Below are 23327 nucleotides of genomic sequence, written 5' to 3'. Positions count from 1 at the left end.
TTCTGGACTGTGAATTTGTGAACGGTCCAGACTTTCACAGAGATGGTTGACAACAGTCAGTGGATGTACTGAATAAAGTCGTGCTGCACAAAACACTGAAAACATTGTCTTGATGTGAAGCTGCTGCCCCTTTTTTGGATAATGTGCCTGTCTTTTCTCAAAAAAAAAAATACTCCTGATACATGTCTGTTTCTCTATATTACATCTTCCTGTTGGAGACACAATACACTATCAGGAAGGGCTAATGGCTTTTGCCATGACTCATCTCATCAGAGTACAGAAACACTGAGTGTTTTTGCATTCAGTGGTAGTGTGCGTTATACTGTCATGATTTCATTAAAAGACAGTTTTTAAGGATTTTTATAAGAATGACAGGGATGAGCGGAAGCAACACTTTTATAGGACACTGCGTGATACAATATACTGTAAATATTTCTGTTGTAGATTTTCCCTCCATCGTCTGCTCACTGCTCCTCAATTTTCTGTCGTCCATTCGTTTCACTGTCTTCAGCCTGTATCTTTACTTGGAGGTTGATGACTCTCCCCACAGTTCCTTGGCCGTTACCTAAAGCAAGTGTTGAATATGCATGAGTTCAGCCTCATAAACTGCTGCTCTCAGCGCTAAAGTCAGTAGGAAGCCCAACTCAGCAGATGGGGGGGATCAGAAAGAAACTTACTGAAAGAGAAAGAGAGGAGGAAACTTGTTTGACTTAACTTCAGTGGTGGAAGATAAACCAAATTTCCTCTCTTCATGTTGTCCTTGCAAAGAGAGTGACAGGAGGCGCTAACTTAAGCTAGCATGCTAGTTCACACCCTCGACTGCGTGTCTGCATCAACTTTGTTTTTGTGCTCATGTGCGCACGCATGCAGCTGCTTGTGTACTTGAATGTGGAATTGCTCGATTGTGTGTATGCAAGTGCTTTTGCGAGTGTCTGTCCATATCATTTTGCCTGAAGATCTGGACAGTTGCCAGGCAACTGTGGCAGGCAGCTCAGCACTCGGCCGGGCAGCCACGGCGCAGACACACGCCTATGGTTTTGATAAGCGGCACAGGTCAGCACTGATACATTACCAGGTCAGAGTCACGTCAGGCTAAGAGCCAGTCAATTGCTTGGGTGATCTAAGGATAATACAATTACACATTAACATGCAAACTATATCTTGATTACCAGGAGTAATCCTTCCAAGGTGATATCTTTAATAACCCATCCAATACTAAATGCTGCACTATGGAAGCTGAGAGCAGCTGCGGTTTCCAATAAATGCTATAATCCTATTATCTATAGATCACAATTTAATCAAGCAGTGGATTGCTGAGGATCATTATCTCATAATCATCAGGTATGAAGAAAGATAATTGTTTTCTTCAGACTGGGTCACTGTTTGTGGATGCGTCTTGTCCGACTGTCAGACTTACTAAAATGTGAATTTGTTCTCTCAAGATAAAAAAGATGATTTAGTGGTGATTCTGACATAATGTAAAAGACTATAAGCAAACACGGCTGCCTTTAGTGTCTATTCAGTACAATCAGGTCACAGCATGTGTGGACCGACATGAAAACATTCTTCCGAGGTGTTTTCATCCCTAGGTGGACATCCAGATAAAGGCACAGACACATTCAGATAGAGGTTTGTCTTAATCTACTTTAACATACTTGATATATATATAGTATACTTAATTTAATCTATTCTACTAGTATTGCATGGCTGCTGGATGCAGTGCTCTGGCTCAATACTGGACCACTTTCAAAAATTGCTGACCCCATTAGATAAAAACAAATAAAAAGCCGTAATTTCTCCCATTTTTCCTGGACGTTGACCCGGACGTGTGGATTAACACACTTAATAGAAACCCTGTCGCACGGTGCAAAGTGTGTACGAATGTTTAACCTTACATATTAAACTGTGGTGAATTTTGACTTTTTTCGGAGTGTTTTTTTAGTTTAGGACTAGTGAACTAGTCAAAGTTTAAACTTCTGTTTAATCATCAGGGAAATTAGTTACTAGGAAAATCCCTAGTTCCAGTAACAGTTATGGGCACTGCTGAGAAATTCTGTTCATGCACAAGAAGTGTCAAAAAAAATTATGACTGAGCAGCGCTGTTAATGTGACCAATTCAAGAGTAGGCCACGTTGATGCCTCCGCCCCTACAGCCACTAATGTGAGGAGCGTGCTGTTTAATAGAATCATTTCAGATTTCCTGGGCATTGAAGTCATCCAAATGGTCAGAAATGAGAAAAGCTCTGCTTCATGAAGTACTCAAGTCATGTGAAGTACTGTAATCCACTATCATGAGAACAAAGGATTCTGTGTGCATGTGTCTGTATGCGTTTTTTTTTTTTTTTTTCTGACAAAGGATGCTGTCAAGGACACATTTCAGTCAACTGGGGATGTCTTGTCAAATTTGGGACAAAAACTGTGTCGCCAATCTGGAAAAAGCAGATTTTTGGGTCAGCTGTTAACATTGGGTTAAGGGTTAGTCTAAGGCAAGCAGTCGTTAGGGTTAGTGTTCGGGTAAGTCTCCAGGAAATGAATGTAGGTCAATATAACATCGCCAACAGTAACCTAGGTAAATGTGTGTGCGCGTGTGTGTATGTATGACATTTTGTTCAGTTTATTTTATCTTGTTGTGGGTGTGCACCTGCTGTGTAAATGTGTGTCCTGGAAGTAGGTGAAACATGCCTTCTGTTGCTCTGACAAGTTCTCTTAACTGTGTTGTATTTCCAGCGTGGGTATTAAAAATGAGTAATTTGGCAAGCGTTCTGTGTGAAATCTCCTCAGACTTGCAGTGAGTTGGAGGCTGAGAAGCTCCTGACAATGACAGGATGCCATCTTCTGTTTATGTGGGATATTTTTTCCTTTAACAAAAGCAATAAACACACACGATTATGTTATCCTGTGTCCCCGAATTTCTGGCCTGCTCCTCTTTCCGCGCATAATCTGGACTTTCTTTCTCTTTTCCTCTCTGTGTTTGTTCTAACTTACCCTGCAGGGTTTCTGAGCACAGGGGACCAGTCTGCTAAGGGGAACTATGGCTTGTTGGACCAGATCCAGGCCCTGCGCTGGCTCAATGAAAACATTGGTCACTTTGGAGGCGACCCAGAGAGAATCACCATCTTTGGCTCGGGAGCCGGTGCCGCCTGTGTGAACCTTCTCATCCTCTCCCACCACTCAGAGGGTAAAGTTCCTTCACTGTCATTGTCACATTGGCCTGTTCAAAGAAAATTAACATTTCAGGACAGTGTGGGTAGTGTATTTCTTTAAAGAGCATGCTAGTTATTTCAATGAACAGGCTAAACTAGATAAAAAATATATGGCAATATTCAGAAATATGAGCATATTAGTATATATATCTTTTCAATAAACATGAAAAACTTCAAAGATTCAGTAATTTGCAAGAAAACCAGTTTGGACAGTGTAAGAGTCCGCAGATGGCTATGTACCATAAAACCATCACTCACCTTGGGACACAAGCCCTGTAATAATCCCAAATAACATAATTCCACAAGGGACTAAGATCACTGGACTGCACTGACAAAATTGTCCTTCTCCAATAAAAGTAATCCTGTCAGGACAAGGCGTTGGGAATGGATAGTATATATATCATAGTTTTTATATTGTTTTCTTGATTTGAATACTGTTGTTTTGGTGACCCTAAGCAGAGAATGGGTGATTGTGGTCTTTGCCATTTGTATTTCAAAAATAATAGGATACCAGCAAGGAGTGGACAGTAAACCATGGCAACCCTTTATAGTACATTTTTCTATGGCACCCACCACTGTCATGGCTCCCCGTTAAATATGAAGACATCAGTAGTTCAAAGCTGATTGAGGGTTTATTTAGGCCTGTTCTCAATCAGTTCCAAAAAAAAAGCAGATAAATATTGGAATAAGCAAAGAATTAAAGTTAAGTGTGCTGATTGGTCACATTCATTTCTTTCATTCTTCATTAGTATCTTTTGCATTTATTTTAGGTTTTCAAGATTTCAGATAAAGGATTCAAGTGTGGCACAGCTAGCTTCCCATATCCACCAAAAACTGGTTTTAACTATACAGTCACTGCTCGAACAACCATTATTTCTGGATAACTTGTTTTCAGTTCAACAATTGAGACATTTATTGCTCTGTTTTGATACGTTTGAAAGCATAATATAAAAATGCAGTTCATGTGAAATCCATGTGTGAAAATATCCAGTTAAAAAATGATAATAAATGGTGCGGCACCCTTGGTACGTCCTCGAGGCCCCACGTCTGGAACCACTGCAGTAAACTGCTCATGAAGGACGGTACTGTACTGTACTGTATTTCTTTTGTTTGTTTTTGAATGACAGACCTCTAAAATACCCACCAGATGTTTGATCACTAATCCTTTGATTTGTTCGATAGAGCCAGAAGATGAATGGCACTTTATACTTTACCAAGAATTCAGATTATGTTATTACGGTACTAAACTGTTAACCTTCACACTGACAGAGGAAGCTAGGACAGATCAAATAAAAACATTTTTATCTGTACTGTATGGAGGAGATTCTCAGGCTAATATTTGCATGGGTACACACACATCTCTTTGTCTATTAAGAGTTGGAAAACATTCAGGAGGTTTGCTGTATTTCATGCTGTCCAAAAACAAAGACAAATACACACATGAGCAGACGGCTGTTCAAATTAAACTCCGGGTTTAAACTTCAGCCTCACACACTTTGTATGGTGCTGTATTTGAACAATATAGTTCAATATAGTATACTTTCAGTTGCTTTTTTGGTTTAAGTGTGGCTCTTTTTTGGTTGTTGTCGGAGTATTTTGGTCCAGATTATGAAAGATAAAATAGACGATGAACATCAACATTCTCGTTATGGGTTGTTATGCAAAGATTTTTGGCAAAAAATGCTCCTCTGCTCCATTTTGAAGTCAGGCAGTAAAAACAGAAAGTGCAGAAAAAGTTGGAGGGTGAGCCGTTTTTAAAGGTACTGTGTGTGTGTGTGCGGAGGAGAGATGAGATGAGGAGTGGAGCTGGAGCTGCAGCTGAGAGGCTTCTTAATTGATTTCACAGGGAGAGGAGCGGGGGTGGGGCACATGCAGAATATGGGGGGGCTTAATTATTAATGACAGAATCTGCAGATAAAACAGAGGGACAGCAAGCCACTTTACATAACAGTGCAGCGGTGCAACAGTGCGCACAGTTTTCTTTCTCTCTCTGTCTGTCTTTCTGTCGTTCCTGCTTGATACAGCGCAGCCATCAAGCCCACTGCTGTGCGTCGAGTTGTCACCATTTTTCTTGCTGCTGTCTCTCGTTGTGTATAATGGAAGCACTTTATTTTCCTGCCCAAATGTTCATAAAGATTTTCTCCAGATATGAAAGCAGCAGAATATCTACTTCATCTTGCTTCGTATGTTATACTCTACAATTGCTCCTCCTCCAACATATGCATTATTGAACTCACACTGTAAGGCCTTGAAGGCCCCATCAGCTGCTAACAAAAGTGTGTCAGAGGGGGAAAAAAAAAAAAACAGTGCTGTACTGAGAGAGAATAAGTCATTGTATGTTTTCTGTTGAAGCTATATCTGCTGTATATGGTCTGGTCTCTGTGAAGGCCTGTTCCAGAGGGCCATCGCTCAGAGTGGTTCAGCCATCTCCAGCTGGGCAGTCAACTACCGGCCTGTGATGTACACCAAGATCCTGGCGAAGAAGGTTGGCTGCACTCTGGGGGACATGGCTGAGCTGGTGGACTGCCTGAGGAGGAAGAGTTTCCGGGAGCTAGTGGACCAAGACATCCAGCCCGCACGCTACCACATCGCCTTCGGACCTGTGGTAGACGGGGATGTGGTGCCCGATGACCCTGAGATCCTCATGCAGCAGGTCAGAGCTGATTTCTCTGGATGTCATCCAGCGAATGATTGCATTGTGTCTGCGGATCATGTCTTTGCATCTGGTGTGTGAATGCTGCTCTAGCGTTGCTGCTGCACTCTGTGCTGGCATGTCATGCTGTGTGTGCTCTTCGTGACACCAGGGCGAGTTCCTGAACTACGACATACTGCTGGGTGTCAACCAGGGAGAGGGCTTGAAATTTGTTGATGACAGTGAAGGAGAAGACGGGATATCAGCCGCCTCGTTTGACTACACCATCTCCAACTTTGTGGACAATCTGTATGGATACCCAGATGGTCAGATTCATCCCTATTTTACCTTGAGATTCTGAATTAGTTTAAAGCCCAGATCTTTAACTATCCACATATTGTTGGCCTCTACAGAGCTGAAAAGTCTGATTTCTTACTTACTTAATAAAAGTAGCACTACCACACAGTATAAATACTCAGTTACAACTCTGTCAGGCAGTGAAAATTCTATTTAAGTATAACTTCATATACATTGAAAGTACTTAGTGTATAAAAAGTAAAAGTAGCATGAAAATGCATCCTGTTATTTGATCATTATTACTGATAAACTAACGTGAAAGCGGCATTTTTCTGTTTTAGTGGAGCTGCAACATAGTTTGAACTATTTTGCATACTGCTTTGTGGTTGGGTGGTTTAATGTGTATCAGTGCATTGAATTTTATAAACTCGCCATGTAACTGAATGAAATTTATATTATTATGTCATGCATACAACTATGCTCAGCCTGCATAGGCTTTCAATAGGTATAAGTCTTTATTTGTTAACTATAACTGTCAAAAGTACCATATTTCCCCTTGAATTGTAGTGAAGTAAAAGTATAATGTAGCCTTAAATAGAAAATTTTAATTAAAATGTAATGAACTCCCTCAAATTAGTTCTTTAGCACAGTGTTTGAGTATTTGTACTTAAATGTACTTTCCACCACGGCTGCAAGGTAATAATCAGGTGACTGGCTGGGGTAGCCAATCCCGCACTATAGCTAGCAAGCTAATCTGCTAGCGTGTTTACTGCTGGGCGTTGACATTTGAAAATCTTCTTATATGTGCTCTTGCATTGTTTCCTCTTATCTGACGCTTTTCCAGCCAGACGTTCTGAACAGAGCTGGTGGGAGTCTTGTGCTTAGCCACACACCCACACATTAAAGAACGGCAGATTTGTATTCTAGTCTCAGTTATAAAGCACTGCTGCGTCCAAAATAAATAGAAGGCAGTGAATAAAGAAATGCAGCAGGTTGAGTAGCAAGCTTTGCTGGAGAGTAGATTCATTTTGCAGGGACAGTTGTGTTTTGCACTTCTTCACGGATTACCTTGTAAGGAGACAAGCTAGCAAGGCTACCAAAAACTAGCCGGCTGACGCCTTTGTCCGTCTTGGTCAGTCACGCCTTGCAGGCATGGCGTTGCCTTGGAGAGTCCCCAGCTTGTGACACTGTCTCGCCTGAGTGAACTGCTGTGTAGCTGAAAAAAGTCATTGATTGAACAGATTATTTGCTGCAATGAAACTCGCAGTAACGTAACATGGGATGACATTGATTTTGCAGTATAAAACTGTAGTCACAGTAAATTTTGTTTATGACACTGTGTGCCATGAAAGTCCACGCAGTGAGACAGGAAGTGGAAAGAACAGCTAACAACACGCCACTGTGGAGGCCACATACATACAGCCAAAAGAGTTACAGATTTGAGCTTTAAATCCTTTCACCCAGTGTTGCAGGTAACCGAGCTCTCCATGACTGCATACATGCTCATGTTCCCTTTGTTTCCTGCAAGGTAAAGATATCCTGAGGGAGACCATAAAGTTCATGTACACAGACTGGGCTGACAGGGACAACAGCGACATGCGTAGGAAGACCCTCCTGGCTCTGTTCACGGACCATCAGTGGGTGGCCCCGGCTGTCGCCACTGCTAAACTGCACGCTGAGTTCCAGTCGCCTGTCTTTTTCTATACCTTCCACCACCACTGTCAGACCGAGGCGAGGCCAGACTGGGCGGACGCGGCCCACGGAGATGAGATCCCCTATGTGTTTGGGATCCCCATGGTGGGAGCCACTGACCTGTTTCCCTGTAACTTCTCCAAGAACGATGTCATGCTCAGCGCTGTCGTCATGACTTACTGGACCAACTTTGCGAAGACGGGGTTAGTATAATGTCAAATTTAAGAATTACTTTCTGGCATTAAGTGCATTATCTTATTAAATGTCAAGTCAATATGTTATGTCAATTATCTAACAGCACTCAAATACGTTAACACATTAAATAATGCACAAGCACACTGATGGTTCAAAAAAGATTGTGATCATCATTATTATTATTGTTGAAGCTGCAATAAGGAGATACACTGTAGCAAAAACTAAGAGCAGGAAAATTCAGTCACAGGCAGTCGACTCCAAAAATTTTCCAAAAAAATACAGAACAAAGAACTTTCTTCTGATCTGATTATTTTCCAAAGTTACCCAACATTTAACCAATTGGCAAGGAGCCGCGAGGTATGCATGCACTGACCATAACCTAGCGCATTGATAAATAACAGTCATGTTCTGAACATACAGTGATAACATCATCTCATATTCCTTAATACACATGAAGGAAATCACTCACACAGAACATATCCATCACAGGACATCTGTTTTCCACCTTGCCTCGCTCAGTTGGGCCTCTATTCCAGGTCACTGTAACACACAGAATAGAATAAGGCAATATATAGACATAAGTGATTCACAGTTCACAGAATTTACAAGCTCGTACTTAACAGTGTTGTTTTCAAATGCCAGTGTCCCTTCAGCCTATTAGTGAAGTCAGTATGTGTTTTTATGGGCTGAAGGTGAAGAAAGAATTAGTGTTTAGTCTTAATTTGGGGATGATCTGTTGATCTTTTGAACATGTTGTACGTCTAAACATCTGGGTTGGGACTGGGTTGCACTTCCTGAGGCATTCTTTCTGCTGAACTCCGAACCATAATTGCTTTATTAGCAATTATTATTGCATTACCATTAACACATGTTAATCATTTAATGGTGATAATAGTTCTTAACATAGAAAACATTTTGATTCAGTTATTTCTCTCTCCCAGGGATCCAAACCTACCTGTTCCTCAGGACACCACCTTCATTCACACCAAGCCCAACCGGTTTGAGGAGGTCATCTGGACCAAGTTCAGCTCCAAAGACAAGCAGTACTTGCATATCGGCCTGAAGCCTCGTGTCAGAGACAACTACCGGGCCAACAAGGTGGCCTTCTGGCTGGAGCTGGTGCCACATCTCCACAGCCTCCACAAACTCATCCCCATCACGACTCACCTGCCGCCCGGAAGCACCAACCGCTGGAAGGTCCCCCCCCGCTCCACGCGCCACCCTGTAATCTCCACCTACCCGCCTGATCCCGAGCCCGATGGTTCAGAGAGGCCCCGCTACTCTCCCTTCCCAAGTGAAACTAGGGACTACTCCACCGAGCTGAGTGTGACAGTGGCAGTGGGCGCCTCGCTTCTTTTCCTGAATGTGCTGGCCTTTGCCGCGCTTTACTACAAACGGGATAAGCGCCATGAACTCATGCAGAGACGTCACCGCCGACTGTCCCCGCAACGCGGCACTACGATGGGCATGGGTGTCGGCATGGGAGTAGTAGGGGCCCCACCGCACAATGACCTGGCGCTGAGTCAGGAGGAGGAGCTCATGTCGCTGCAGATGAAGCAGCAGAGAGTGGAGCTGGAGCACGGCACACCCCTCCCTTCCCGCGGCGTCCACGGTGACCTGGAACCCCTGCGGCCTCCCGTGTGCCCACCTGACTACACGCTGGCCCTGCGCCGGGCGCCGGAGGACGTGCCACTGATGACAGCCAATACCATCACCATGATCCCCAGCACCATCAGCAGCATGCAGCCCCTCCACCCCTTCAACACTTATCCCCCCGTCCCGGCCCCCTCCACCACACCTGTCCCCAGCCACAGCAACAATGCCCTGCCACACCAACACTCCACCACCCGTGTATAGGACCAGGCACAACCCCACTCTGGGCTTACAGAGGCGCACCACACAAACTGCTCCATACAAACGCCACCCTCACCGCCCTCTATTCTTCTTTACTACTTTGTCTTTTCTCATTAAGCCCTCAAATAAAGCTGCAGTTTGTAAGATTTTCAGCAGTGAAATACCTCTAAAGTGTAATCATAAATCAAGGAGGAGCTGATTAAGAGGCTCCTTTGCCAAAAGCCCGTCATCATAGGTACGCACTGCTTCACACCGTTACAGCTCCCTCGATATCTCTTGCTTAGGCGAGCCACCAGACGCAGCTTTAAGCTCGCAGCTCTCTCTCTGAGGGGTACGGAGCTCACCACAATCAGTCAGGCATCTTACGTGTAGCTTGGTTGTTTTGCGCATGTGTTGTTGTGTCCGTGTTAAACTATGTTTGACATAGAATGCATATATTCATTTTCATTCATTTAGTGAAAAGATAACACAGTAGCGAGCAGCTTTGTGTGAGGCGGCATATGCCCCGACAAGCTGTCTGTCATAAAGCGGTGATTTCTGGAAACTTACAAATTGCAGCTTTAAAGGCCCAATCTGGAAGTGGAGTTTGGCGCCCTGTATTGAGCACTATGTCCCAGCAGCTGTCTCTGCGTTCTGATTTTGGAGGCTTTTTGTTAAGTGTTAAATGTACTGACAGCGCAGGAAGTACAAGGAGGAACTGTTAGACAGTCGAGCTTGAGTTTGAAAACTTAAAGGTGTACTATGCAGGAATTGTCGCGTGCTGTTTGTAAACAAACAGTTTTCGGCGCTGTATCCGCCTTTTCCGTGGCTTCTTCATGGATGCGTGCTGCTTACATCCTGGTACCTGTTCGCTACCTTTTTATAAAGTCCCGACCTCACCTGCAAGCTGTCGACTGGGGGCTACGCACCCGCTGCCCAAAGGCTGCAGCCCAGAAATGTTTCAAACACAGCAAAATAAGGAGAAAATACAGGCAGAGGGAGAGGAGTTATCTTTGTCCACACGTTGTTTTTTTGGGAAAATCCTGCATAGTGTATGTACCTTTAATTTCTGCTGTTTACAAATTGCTCTCCTGTTTTCAGTTATGATGCGACCTAAATGCCAAAAGCCCTGCTATTTAAAAGTCCTTATGCTCGCAAATGCTGCTTTGAAAACATTTCCAGATTGGGGCTTCAACTGTTCAACTGTGGCGGTACAGGAAATAACTGAACCATACTCAGTCTGCGGGGTGCAACCTGGAATCCAGGCTGCCCATTAGAACTCGCCGCATCTCGGCTCTAATCATGTCCATTACTTTATTTGTTTCCCTCTCATTATCTCTCTGTCTGTATCGCCATCTCAGCCCATTTAACTGCTTCTCTCTTCGCCGCTGCCTCGCACTCTTTCTCTCTCTGCATCTGCCCTTGTAGCCCTTTTTATTAAAGCATTGACATCATCCATCTCCATCTCCACTTCTTTCCTCTTTCTCGCAATCACTTCTAGACTCTCTTTTCCTTTTGGAGTCTTTTATACAAAAACACAAATGTAAATGATGTATTATTAATAAATTGTAAGGATATGAATGAAAAAAAAAGATATTCTGATATCTCGTTTTTACCAGCATTCTTGGTGCCAAGTACTGTGATAAAGTTCCTCTTTCAGTGGCGTCCAGTGGACCGCCCGGAGAGGTCTGTCCTGACTGTATCTTACAAAAGGAATTACCATCATAAAAAGTGCCAACCCCTTCATCTTTCTTTTTGATCCACACACTTTTTTTAAATTACACTCAATGTTGCACTGTGGCTGGTCTCTTCTTTAAAGGGAAATCAGATTCAATATATCCTCGTTTAAAAAAAAAAAAGAATATAGAGTTTTATTAACTACTTTGCTGTCTGGGATATTTGCATGATTTTTTTTTTTATAAAGCGTGTGGACAGAGAAGTTTGTTTGTCATTCTGATGATTTGCCTTGTTCTTCATTGATTTTCTTTTTTTTTCTCTTTTATTTTGAAAATCATTTTCAGTTTCTATTTTAATATCGGCTGCACTTTGTGGTATTTCAAAAAGGTATTAAAGTATTAAGAGATGAATATTGTGTAAAACTATGATTATAACAAAGAGAGTAAATATTTCCTCTTTATTTTTTTCATTTCCTAACACTGAGGCTGTGCCGCAAAACTACCAGAGACTGATCAAAGCCTTTTTCTTTCCTCCCTCTTTTCGCTCTGTTTCTCTTTATCTTTTGCAACTGTCAAGTTTGCAGTCACTGTATCTCAACTCACCTGAAGATAGCACTTTTTTGAGTTATGAGAAAAAAAAAGAAGAAACAACTACTTTACATGAATAGTCTAAATAAGGTTTCTGTCTGTGACTGACATTAACCACATGCTTCAAGTGTTTGAAGACTGCCTGACGGTTATCTTTTCGTCTGCTCTTATGTTGTTTCATGGCTCTCCCCTCTGTCAGGTGGGAGAAAGGATGAGATATATTTATGACGGTCAAGAGGTGAGAAAGCCTCGCATTTCACATCTTTCGCACAACTGAACACACAGACGGGTCTCGTCACTACGGACAATTCTGAAAACAAGCCAGTGACATTAGGACAGCACTGGACAAACGCTGACGGCGGTTCAGTGGCAGGATAGCTCGTCAGCTTCGGTATGATCTGTCGATGCACAGGGGATGCGTTCAAAACACCTGATTTAAAAAAAAAAAAGAATATCTTTACAGACAGACATTACTCACACACCACATACCACAAAAGCAAGGCCAGCGGGATTGGTCCCGCCTCCTTGCGACGCTCTGTATCCTGTCTGCTCAGGATTACGACACTCTGGAGCCAGACTGCCATCCCTCACGCTGGACTGGAGCGAGCTGCGAGGACAAAAGAACAAAAACCAACACATGAAACAAAACTGTACATTTTTTAAGTGTAAGAGAACAAAACTGGAATTTGTAAATATTATGTTTGTCGTTTGGTTTTGAGTGATTGGCCGGATCTTTTCTTTGTGACAACAGGTGCAAGTTTAGACGACTTATGTGATTTTAGCACTCACGCGTATGTTTGATTCTCCTTTATTTCCGAGATCTCAAGGACAAATTTCAATAGGTTATGGGCACACGAGTACATCTGATAACATACATGAATAATCCAAAATAAATAAATAAATCACAGCATGGTTGAGGTCAACATACACACGATAAGGAATGCTTACGGCTCAGGTTAGCCTCGATATTGTGGTGATCAAAATGCTCTTACTGCATATATGGCTGTCTAAAGGATAACCTACACACCTGGCACTGTCCCATCCATCATGAAGGCAGCTTTTGAGAGAAATGAGTCCTTTGATTGGTTCAAAAGCCAAAGAACAGCTGCAGGTACGGACGAAACAAGGAGGTGATTTGAGAAACACGAGACGGGGCGGATGTTTCAAATGTGCTCAAAACAAACCACAAATCGAGGAATTTTACTTGTGATGCTGTTGGATTTAATTGTTAGTGTCTCACGCTGTCTTGAGCATTGTCATGCAGTATAACCCGTAATTGGGAGGTCGTGAAATCCTTTGTACTCTTTTGGGCTTATTTCAGGCTCTAATCACGGTGGTTGTTTTGCTACCTTTTGCAATTTTGTCTGCTCATTCTGTTTCTGAGATTATTGACCCAGCTGTTTGATGTGAGTTTGAGTTGCACACGCTTCCAAAAACAGCATTAATAAGACAGTGTTTTTGTTTTTTTGGTCTGTTTGTTTTGAAACAAGGGTTTGGACAGCCAACAGATAACGGAAGCACACTCACTAAGTTTACCTGTTTACACAGTTGATGTTGGCTTAAGGTAAGGAAAAGAAAAAAGAAAAATAAAAAGCATTACAAGGATCCAAATATCTTCTTACAACATTTATTGCTGGAATGGTAAAGTGAAGGCTTGCACCTGTTTGTCTGTTTCATTTAGTCTGATTCAGTAACCTGCTTGAAGCTCAAGATACTGTGAGAGAGCATAATGACCAGAAGGGGTTGAAAGAATTAAAGTTAATATTTCTATTTCAAATAGAGGCTATTACACACTGTATGTTGTGTATCTGAACTGGAAAACATTAAAAGACATTCTTAAACAAATGCTTTGCCATTTTTGTCACATTGTCAGAGATGCAACATGTAAGTTATGTTACATTTTCTCACCACTTGGGGGCAGAAGAACCCCACAACAAGCAGGCACACACAACCTTTAACATTTTACAGCTAGCTGGTTGGCAGGCAGTTCCTTATTTAGACAGCCTGCAGATACAGAACGACTTTTAAGGTATACTTTGTGGGAATTGTGGAATATTGAACATCCTCCTCCCTGCCCCTGCACCACCTGCAGCATCACATACCTGCATAAGTGCTCAGCAGCGCTGACCACCTGCAGGAAAATGAGCGATGCGGTGTCTTGCAAATGTTTTATCAAATATCTGTTTATTGTGTGTTACCGGCGGGGTTGTTGTATATGAACGAACAGCTATGCTAACAGTTGGATGACTTGTTCTAATTAGTCAGGGAGGTTAGCTGTCTTCAGTCCAGCTCACTAACAGGCAAAGCAGTGGATACTAATTACTTGTTGTGATAATAACGTAATTACAATTCCTAGTAATCTGCTGAGTTACAGCAGTCAACAAGCCAACAGCAACATTACCTGACACACCCACTGCTCAAAGGTCGACGCCCAGAAACATCCCAAACACAGCAAGACAATGCAGGCAGAGGGCAGGGTCTCTGCAGATAAAGACCCCGCCACACATTTCTAGTGGGATTTAATGGTTGAGAGGGATGAGTTTTGTATAAGTCTGCACATTGTTTTTTAGGAAAATCCTGCATCATAAACGTCCAACTTTAATTAGGAGTCGTGTTTCTGGCCTCCTGCTGAAAGTCCAAAGTTACCTTTTAGCTCTGGTTTGGTCTCCACCAACTCCTGAGATATACCTCTAAGCTGCTGTGTTCGACTTGTTTCACCAGCTGGAGCTAGCTTCTATAATTTATTTATAAGCAATGTATTTGCTGTTTGGTAGTGTACAACAGTGACATCAAAACATTTCGCTCATTATTGCTGCCCCCTGCTGCCGGGGAGGGTTGAAAACGGAGACCTTGAGGTTTGAAGTTAATTTGTCTCTTTGTTCACATATAATTTAAAAAGGCATTAAAGAGGCTAAAAGGTCTGTGGAGCTGGTTGGCGGGACTGTCAGAGCCGTCTGAGTGTTTAAAATGCTGATTATTGGAGCTTGGAATAAGTGATGATGATTCTTTTGTTTGGTTTTTTTTTGAAGAAAAATGAAAATGGTGTAGCTGCTCAGAACATCTGAAGACATGCACACAGTGAGACTGACACAGTTATCCCTCATCATGGTCTCTGTAACTGTTATTTCTCTAGGTGGAGGTACAGCTTTGAGGATGTCATGAACAGCTTTGCTGTTGGTGCTTTCTAGCTACAGCCTCTTAAAGCTGGGCTTTCTTTCACTCCACGAGGTCTACAAGTTTTCTAAAGGATTTGAATTTCAAAGCCTAAAATAACTTGGCAGCTCCAGTTTTATGAAGGGAACCGTCCTCTGATCTCTGTTTATTCAGCTGTTGTACTCAATAAATCAATATTACAGCAAATACTGTGGAACAGCCTGATGCACTGCTCCTGTTGGGTAAAGTATTTGTGTTAATGCACGGCTTTCCATTCATTCAAGATGTGGAAATAAATGAACACTTTTAATTTTGATGCATATTTTTCTGTGGTGGTGCATAAGCACTTTTAGACCACTTCACACCCCTTTTTACCTCTCCAAAGTCACATTTTACGCTCTAAAAATTTTTTTTTTTTTTTTAATTTCCTGACTGCATCTTTAGTTAATTTAAACACAAGATACTTGTGCTCAAAAAGAGGATTCATTCTCAGTGAAGAACCTTGGAGCTCTAATCTGCCTCTATACCTGCCAAAGAGCAGTGATTCCTAACACGTCTCTGGGGGTCATCAGGTGGAAACCTCCCTTCAACAGTGTTTCGCCTACTTAGTCCCACTACACCTCCAGGAGGTTAGGCAGTGAACTCCGGCGTCCCAGAGTCACCCCCCCTAGTGCCAGTTCACACTGCTCCTACACAATCCAAACAGCACCGCCACGTTCAACTGACCCAGAGATGCTCCAGGTAGTGGCCAGTACCGATGCTACCATTTAACTATTGCTAATGCTACTGCTAACCGCTAGGAAGAACAGAAGAAGACAATAACGCTAGATTCACCTATACTGTTAATGTTAATTGCTAGCTACCAATACTAACTGCTAAGATACTATCATACTCTCACCGCTTTAGCTATTGTTAGCTGCTACAATGCTACCACAGGCCTAGATGCCACATGTAACTGCCGATTGCCACACTACCATCATCTACCCCTGCCTCTCACCAACTGCACCAAGAAAAAGCGGGGTGGGAATACAAACCCTCGTTCGGGTAGGGGATAGAAAATAAAGAGGTAGAGTCAAAAGATGAAAGTAGGGATTGGATACAGACCCTTGTTCGGGTAGGGGGTGGAAAATTTAGAAGGTGCTGAAGGTGGAGGCCTAAACCACAGACTAGATTTAACAGCCTCTTCTAACATTTCCTTCAAGAAGCAGCAAACCCTACCATTTCCTTCAAAAAGCAAACAGAGCAGGAAAACAAACCCTAACATTTCCTTCAAGAAGCAGACAAAACAGGAAAACAACCAAAAAGATCAAAAAACAAGCCAACTCTGTGTCTTACCACGCAAACTCACCTGAACAGGCCGCATGGTCCCAAAGAGAGACTCTAGCTGGCCACACCCCCACCTTATCTAAACTTCCTGGTTCTCTTCCTATTGGCAGAGCGAGAAGAGTAGTATTAGTATCCTGCATCATAAACGTCCAACTTTAATATTAGTATTAGTATTAGTATTATAAGCATCACAGGCAGAGATAATTTCAATAAGCCAACCTGCAGCTGCGTTGCAAATAGTTTTTTTTCTTTTAATGTACAAGAATCCCTTAAACGCCAAGTCTGGGCCACTATGCATTCATTAAAAAAAACTTTTCACTAATTTCGAATAGTTTCCCACATCTGCAACACCAAATTCTCACGTTTAGATTAGAATAACTGGCTTGAACTGCAATTTTCTCTTTGGAGATGAATAAAGTATCTATCTTGAATTATTGCTTCAATAAGAAGCAAGTTATTAAACCCCACTGGCTTTAATAACTCTTATGGCTCACTGTGTTAATCCAAATCATCTTCATCATAACTTGTTTTTTTCACTGTAAACAGATTGTTGAGATGAGTGATGCACACACTAATGCCACAGCGTTTCTCCTCTGTGCTCAGCGCAGTGACCTCTGCAGAGTGAGCAGCGAGCACAGAAAGTACTTCTCCTCTGTCGCTAGATGGCAGCGTGCAGCTGTGAGGCTGCTGCATCACAAAGCGAGCACTGCCATTGAAACTGAACTCAGCCTCTCTGCTCCCTCTGTCCTCTGATGATGCTCTGACAGCTCAGAAAGCTTCGTCCTCTTTAGAATTGCAAATGCCAAAGTCACTGTCAAAAGCTTGAAGACGCTCTTCAGCGTCACGTGACTTATGAAGAGTGAAGTGTGCTTTTATGATCTGATTTTTCACAGAGGTAATATTCAGACATTTTCCTCTGGATACACAAACGTTACTCTTACTGGTAAATCTGGGGTTTTCAAATCCTGCTGGTTTTATGTGAAAAAACTTAAATAGCTCTGCAACAACTCTATGCAGTTTTCCATGGATTTCTTTTTTTATTATTATTATATTCAAAAGACTAAGAGATTAACTAAATTATTAAAGACACTGAAACCCATCAGACAGTCTTAAAAGTCAAATCCAATTTTTATAACTTTGCCAAACACTCAAACTCGCCTCTGCTGCAGAGTATGAAGACACGAAGCTGTTTGAGAGCTCAGCACAGCTTCACATTCAGGTTTACAGGAAGTTAAAGGACTGACTGCAGGTGATTTAGGAGAAGATGCTTGCTATTCTTGTTTGTATTTCACTCTCATCGCACATTTGTGATTTTTCACCTCTGTCACTACAAACTGTGCTCAGCCCCTTTATTAAGTTCAGTATTTAACATGTTAAGACACAATCACAGTCCAGACCAGTAAACTGAGTTAGTTTATTAAAGGTAGTTTGCAGAACCTCCCAGTAAATCAATGTAATGTAAATAAATGTAATTTCATCTGGCACACCTGTTTGGAGCTGGAACATTGCAGAGAATTATGAGATCTTTCATCACTCCTGAGGGGAAGAAACACACATTTCTACCATGATCCCAGTTAACTACAGTAAGAAGGGGGCCACGTGCTCTCAGATGGTATGCTGCAGGTAAAGAGGAAGGGGTGATGGAGAGATGCAGTTGTCATAGAAGATCTGAAGGTTCTGGTCAACATCCATGCTGTTTTTCAGAAGGATCTCGAGCTCCTGGACCGGCATCTCGTGCACGCTGTTGCCCTCTTTGGCGTTCTTGGCCATGGCTGCGTGCGACGGGAAGCGGATGCGGACGTCGTGCGGCGCGTTGCGGTCGTAGTCGGTGCAGCAGTACGCGGACCACACGTCCTCGGGGATGGCCACGCGGTCCTGGTTGTTGCGACGGATCATGTTGCCCCTGGTGGTCACGCCGGTGACGATGAAGGCCGTGCCGCGGCAGAAGTTGTTGAGGCGGACCCGGATCCGCTCCTCGTACTCGCGCCAAGGCCCGATGTTGAACTCGCGGATCTCCGGGACCACGTTGGTCAGAGTGTAAGTGGCGGCGCGGTCGTGCGGGGTGGACTGGTGCTGGTCTGGGTTCAGGTGGCCCCTCTCGTACAGGACCACGTCAGAGTAGTCGTCCAGGACTGCCTGGCTGTCCTCAAACTTCATGTGCAGGTAGCCGGTGGGGAAGGGCAGCATGTTTCCATTCCCATCGATTTCTGCCAGCTGGAGACACAAACAGCACTTACAGCTTCCTGTCATATGATGGGACACAACACAGAACTGAATCACAGAAACCTGCATGAAAGACTGGAAGACAGATCTCTGACCTGTGGCTCATACATCCAGGGGTAATCCACACGTCTGTCCCCCTCCGTCTTCTTGAAGGTGTAGGCTGAGTACACTGGGATCCTCTTTTGGGGGTCATACAGGGTCACGTAGCGAGGTTTGTCTGCGTAGCGCTGGCAGATCCTCTTCAGTCTGACGTCCATGAAGCCCCGGGGCGGCGTGCCCATGTACAGGGAGTCCTTGCATCTCTCTATGTGATTAAAATCTAGGACAACCGTCGCTGACATGAGAGGCAAAAAGCAGATCAGAAGAGAGAGAAGTAAAGGGGTTAACATGTTCATGGTGATGCTCTCCCGTGTGTCTCCTGCTCTGACTCCTGCAAAAACGACGGCAGAAAAAGTTTGCAGTTATGATTTAAATGTCACAAAGCTGATATGCAAAGCGAGTGGAGTGTGACCAGGAGACACGTGGGCAGGGATGTGGCGGCCATGGCGCTGATCTAACCTACAGCTCTAACATAAAAGGGAATAAAAAGGTGTTTGTGCTCTTGAATATTACCCTTAATTTTCTGTATTTTAGTTTGCAGCCAGTTGCTCTTTGAAGCACAGTCACCACAACAAACGTGTGGATGCACTGAGGTTACGTTTAGTGCATCATCTCCATGGCCAGTTAAGCTAAACTGAAAAGTTGTGGTTTGGCTTTGGGATGGATTCATATCATGCATGTGTTGTACTAGCAGTGCAATTCAATGGTGACACAACAAGCTTGTAGATAATGACTCCTCTATATCTTTGCATTGCCGTATGCCACATCTTTTCCATGCAATTATTCTATTAAATTCACCTTAATGGTGCAAGAAGCAGCACACCTATTCTGAACAAGCAGCAACCACTGTGCTCGTGAAGCCTCCATTTGGCACAAAATGCTAAACCCCAAACAGCCTTCCTCCTGCAAAAAACATTTTGACCTTGCAAGATGTGTCGTAAGCATAGTCCTGCTTCGCTCTCGCAGAAGCCTGAATTCTTCTGAGCGTGTGTGTAATGGGGCACAGGCCATTGAAATGGGATATTCAGAGACGTGCTATCAATGAAATGGTAAAATGCAAAACTGTCTAATCTGCCTCAGTGACGAACAAAAGGCCCACAGTGACCGGTGTGGTTCAGAGGCACTGTGCTACGCTGGTGCTGCGAGTGAATGGCGGAGATAAAGGATGGAGGTTAAACTACGACATGGCGACAAAGAGCGTATGTGTGCTCAAGACAAGGATCCAGCTGAAAAGCGGGCGCTTTGTTTAACAGGCCGGTCGTACATCAACCAGCTGCGACGATAATGATGAATACGAGATGGCAAAATAAGACAGTAATCCAGGACTCCACAGCAATTGAAGAAACTTAATTTGCCGTGACGTAGAGTGAGTGTTTCATAGCAAGTGGTTCAATGTTCTGCCAAAATGGGTGCTTGACCTATTTTGGCAGCTCACTCTGTACAGAGCAATTAATCCATCTGAAACTCTCTTCCTGTCTCCAAAGTTTTTTTTTTTTTTTTTTTTTTTTTTGTCCTCAGTCCTTCATAACAGCTTGGACACATTATGCAAATTCTCCTTCTTTTTATTAAACACATTAAACACAGCGCAGTTTTCTCTCTCCAGCACTGCAAGGTGCACTCGCGTGTTTCTTGAGTTTGCAAGTAGTGGCATCATGTGGTTTGTGGTTTTGCAGTGACCTTCCTGTAGTGGAAGGGTCATTGACTGATCCACCCTGCAACCGCACGTCCTGTCAGTGTCCTGGATCTCATTACACATGCTCTGAAATTGAAATCATTGATTCCCAACCAGGTGGTGGTACCTGTGCGCGGAAAGATTGTGGAGTAGCGAGCATAATAATGAACAAGAAAGAAATTAGGATTTGATTAAAAAATAGCTAGCATGCGAGCAACCAACAAGTAGTGGATAAATGGTTGAAACGGCTAAAAGTAATGGATGAACTAAAATAAATGGATTAAATGATTGAACTAGACTCGATAAATGTTGCAATGTCATCAAATTACCATCAGATCATCCTCTTTTATCATTGAGTTTAAATAATTTCTTAATAGCTATTAATTGAAGCGCTAATTGAAATGAACACATTTGGAACACGACTGATGGTGCTGAGGAAGGGGTGCTCGAGCTCACTTGACAGGGCTGTGGGAGTCTGACACAAACGACTGGAAGCCACTGATCTGGATGTCTGAAATCTAAAGGAAATAAAATTAAAAAACAGTGCTGCATATCAGCGGCTGGAGCTTCTTGTGCAGTCCTGTGCCGCCCTCTTCTCAAGTCTGTTTCATGCAAATGGCAACTGTTTGTCAGATTAGCCGGAACAACAATTCTTCACTGCCCTAATAAGTCAATGTGAATGTGAGCGATCGAGCGTGGTTATTCGTCGAGGGACCGGCTTGCCTCTCTGATCTAATCTTGAGTTATGACAATCATAACTTATGTAGCTGGGGCCGATGATGCAGTTATGTGGACAGACATTTTTCAGCTGTCAGCATTTTTGCCAATTAGAATTATAAATTCACACCAAGTGCAGCGGCCCTCTGCTGCTTCAGCTCCGGTAGGAGAGGGACAGTCCTCACTGCTGCTGCCTTCACTGTTACCAGGAGGGAAAGTGACTGCGGGTCACCACTGTCCATGCAACACATTTCAGATTTCTTCAGCCAGTATCGATGTTGGATGACAATGATCATTAGATGAGGATGAATGTGCCAGGATGTTTAGAGATTTAATGACAACTGAAAGAAATTGTGATTGATTGTGCTGCTGGGAGCCACACAGTGTGTAGTGAGTTAAAATGTAGTATATAATCAATACAGTATGACAATTTACTACAATACATGCTTTATTTTTTGTTGACTTATTCTACTGTATTTTTAGCACCCACTCTAGAGTACTAACCAAAAAAAAAAAAAAAAAAAAAAAGTTTCTAGCAGGGCCACTTGTTCATAAACTCTAGTATGTGCATGCAATTACATATATTGCCCACATGGAGGCAATGTAGGCTTGTTTGTTGCTTGTTCCCATTTCCTGCTTGTGATAAATGCATGGAAACATAATTGTTTTTAAAAAATCCTCAGAGGTGTGTGTTGAAGCTTGAATCCAATTTAGAATTGTTTTTTTAATGTGAGAGGTGGTCCACATCAGCACGCCGTGGGGCTCACACAGTATTGTGTGAAAACAATCTTTCTGAAACAATGTACTTCACTTTTGAACATTATGATACAGATCTCCTTGTTCCTGCTCAATATGAATCATTTTATGAGTCTGTGTTCAAAGCGGGCTTAATCATATCTTCCTGTTTTGGGCAGGTCTGTTTTTCCTTTTCCTCTCTTAACTTTTTCTCCTTTGTTTTTATTCTTTTCTTGTGTCACTCACTTTGCCACGGTAGGATTTTTATCAGATCTGTATTCAAAGTCAGAATTTGAGTTATTAGTTAAACAAATGAGTTTAATAAAACTTCGACATTTGTTACTTATTATTTGTTGTGACATTGAAACTAGTATTTAGTCATACAACTTTTGACTCAAAGAAATCTACATTAGAATGATATCTACCATTTCTTCTGCGGACATTGTGAAACATTTGGAGAATAATTATTGTGTCATTACATCCTAAAGCCTGACAGCTTTTTGAGAGGAGCTGCCGAGACAGAACAGATGCTCCCTCTGCTTGTACACTACAGGAGACAGTGTCTAGGCCTTCGCTGCGCCACCAGGGGGCTCAGTTTAGCAGCTATTCTGAAGCCATGAAGCTGTCCCCACTTAGTTCTGCACCAAAGCCTGCTGATTGGTCCAAATACCCACATGGGGTTGAGCATTGACCAATAGAGTTTGGGCTGATCAGGGGCTGTTGCTAAGGCACTTCAGAGGTAAAAAAAAAAAAAAAAAAAAAAAAAAAATATTTCAGCAGTATGCTTCCACCATTTCAGTCTCACAGTGGTGAGCCTCCTCCTCAGCTCGCTGCCTGTGCACCTCTGCCTCTCTCTGTGCACTCAGGGCCCACGGCTCTGCCTGCTTAGCTTTTATTGGTCGCTGATGGGTGAAATGAGCAGAGGAGTGAGTGCTGGTTTTGCATTGTGAGCCACAAAGGCTAGACCCTCCCTCACGAACCCAGAGCTGTAGCCCCACCTCCCCCTGGTTATCCCGTGTCACTTGACATTTGAGCTCAGCCAGCAGCCCCGGCCCTTCTGTCACCATTTCCCTCGGCCTCGCTCCCTCGATTCATCCAGAGAGATACCTGACTGTGCTGCCCCACCAAGAGAAACCTGTGCATTGTTCATACTGACACTGTGATGCCTAATGTGATTCCACGGCCCTTTTCCTCGTTAATGAATTTATTTTGAAAAATTATAGCAGCATCACAGTGTGCATGTGGTGTGTGTGTGTGTGTGTTTGTAAAGATTTGTGCAAAAAGCC

General features: G+C 43.0%; 2 protein-coding genes across 3 annotated transcripts in view; one reads left to right on the top strand and one right to left on the bottom strand.

Annotated features, from left to right (window-relative positions):
* Nucleotides 1-9876, top strand: part of nlgn2b (neuroligin 2b) — a 32788-nt gene extending 22912 nt beyond the window's left edge. For both annotated transcript variants that reach the window (XM_041953058.1, XM_041953059.1), the window contains 5 exons: nt 2993-3178; nt 5591-5856; nt 6008-6161; nt 7661-8027; nt 8961-9876. In XM_041953058.1, coding sequence (XP_041808992.1) covers nt 2993-3178; nt 5591-5856; nt 6008-6161; nt 7661-8027; nt 8961-9876 — 1889 coding nt within the window. The remainder of the gene's footprint in view (nt 1-2992; nt 3179-5590; nt 5857-6007; nt 6162-7660; nt 8028-8960) is intronic.
* Nucleotides 9877-18027: 8151 nt separating this feature from the next.
* On the bottom strand, nt 18028-19241 carry LOC121617731 (endonuclease domain-containing 1 protein). Its single transcript, XM_041952950.1, has 2 exons — nt 18914-19241; nt 18028-18809 (listed from the first exon to the last, which is right to left on the bottom strand). The coding sequence occupies exons 1-2, from the start codon at nt 19211-19213 to the stop codon at nt 18201-18203; spliced, it is 909 nt and encodes a 302-aa protein (XP_041808884.1). The 5' UTR covers nt 19214-19241; the 3' UTR covers nt 18028-18200.
* Nucleotides 19242-23327: the final 4086 nt, after the last annotated feature.

Source organism: Chelmon rostratus, chromosome 14 (assembly GCF_017976325.1).
Source record: "Chelmon rostratus isolate fCheRos1 chromosome 14, fCheRos1.pri, whole genome shotgun sequence".
NCBI lineage: Eukaryota > Metazoa > Chordata > Actinopteri > Chaetodontiformes > Chaetodontidae > Chelmon > Chelmon rostratus.
Note: the sequence above shows the minus strand (reverse complement) of the source record. Positions and strands in the feature narration are given on the sequence as shown.

What these genes read in the sequence shown, in the direction of transcription:
- LOC121617731 (XM_041952950.1), bottom strand. Translation starts at nt 19,213, where the DNA reads ATGAACATGTTAACCCCTTTACTTCTCTCTCTTCTGATCTGCTTTTTG. An exon ending in CCTGGATGTATGAGCCACAG is followed by an intron (nt 18,810 to 18,913) that starts GTCAGAGATCTG and finishes TTGTGTCTCCAG; the next exon opens with CTGGCAGAAATCGATGGGAA.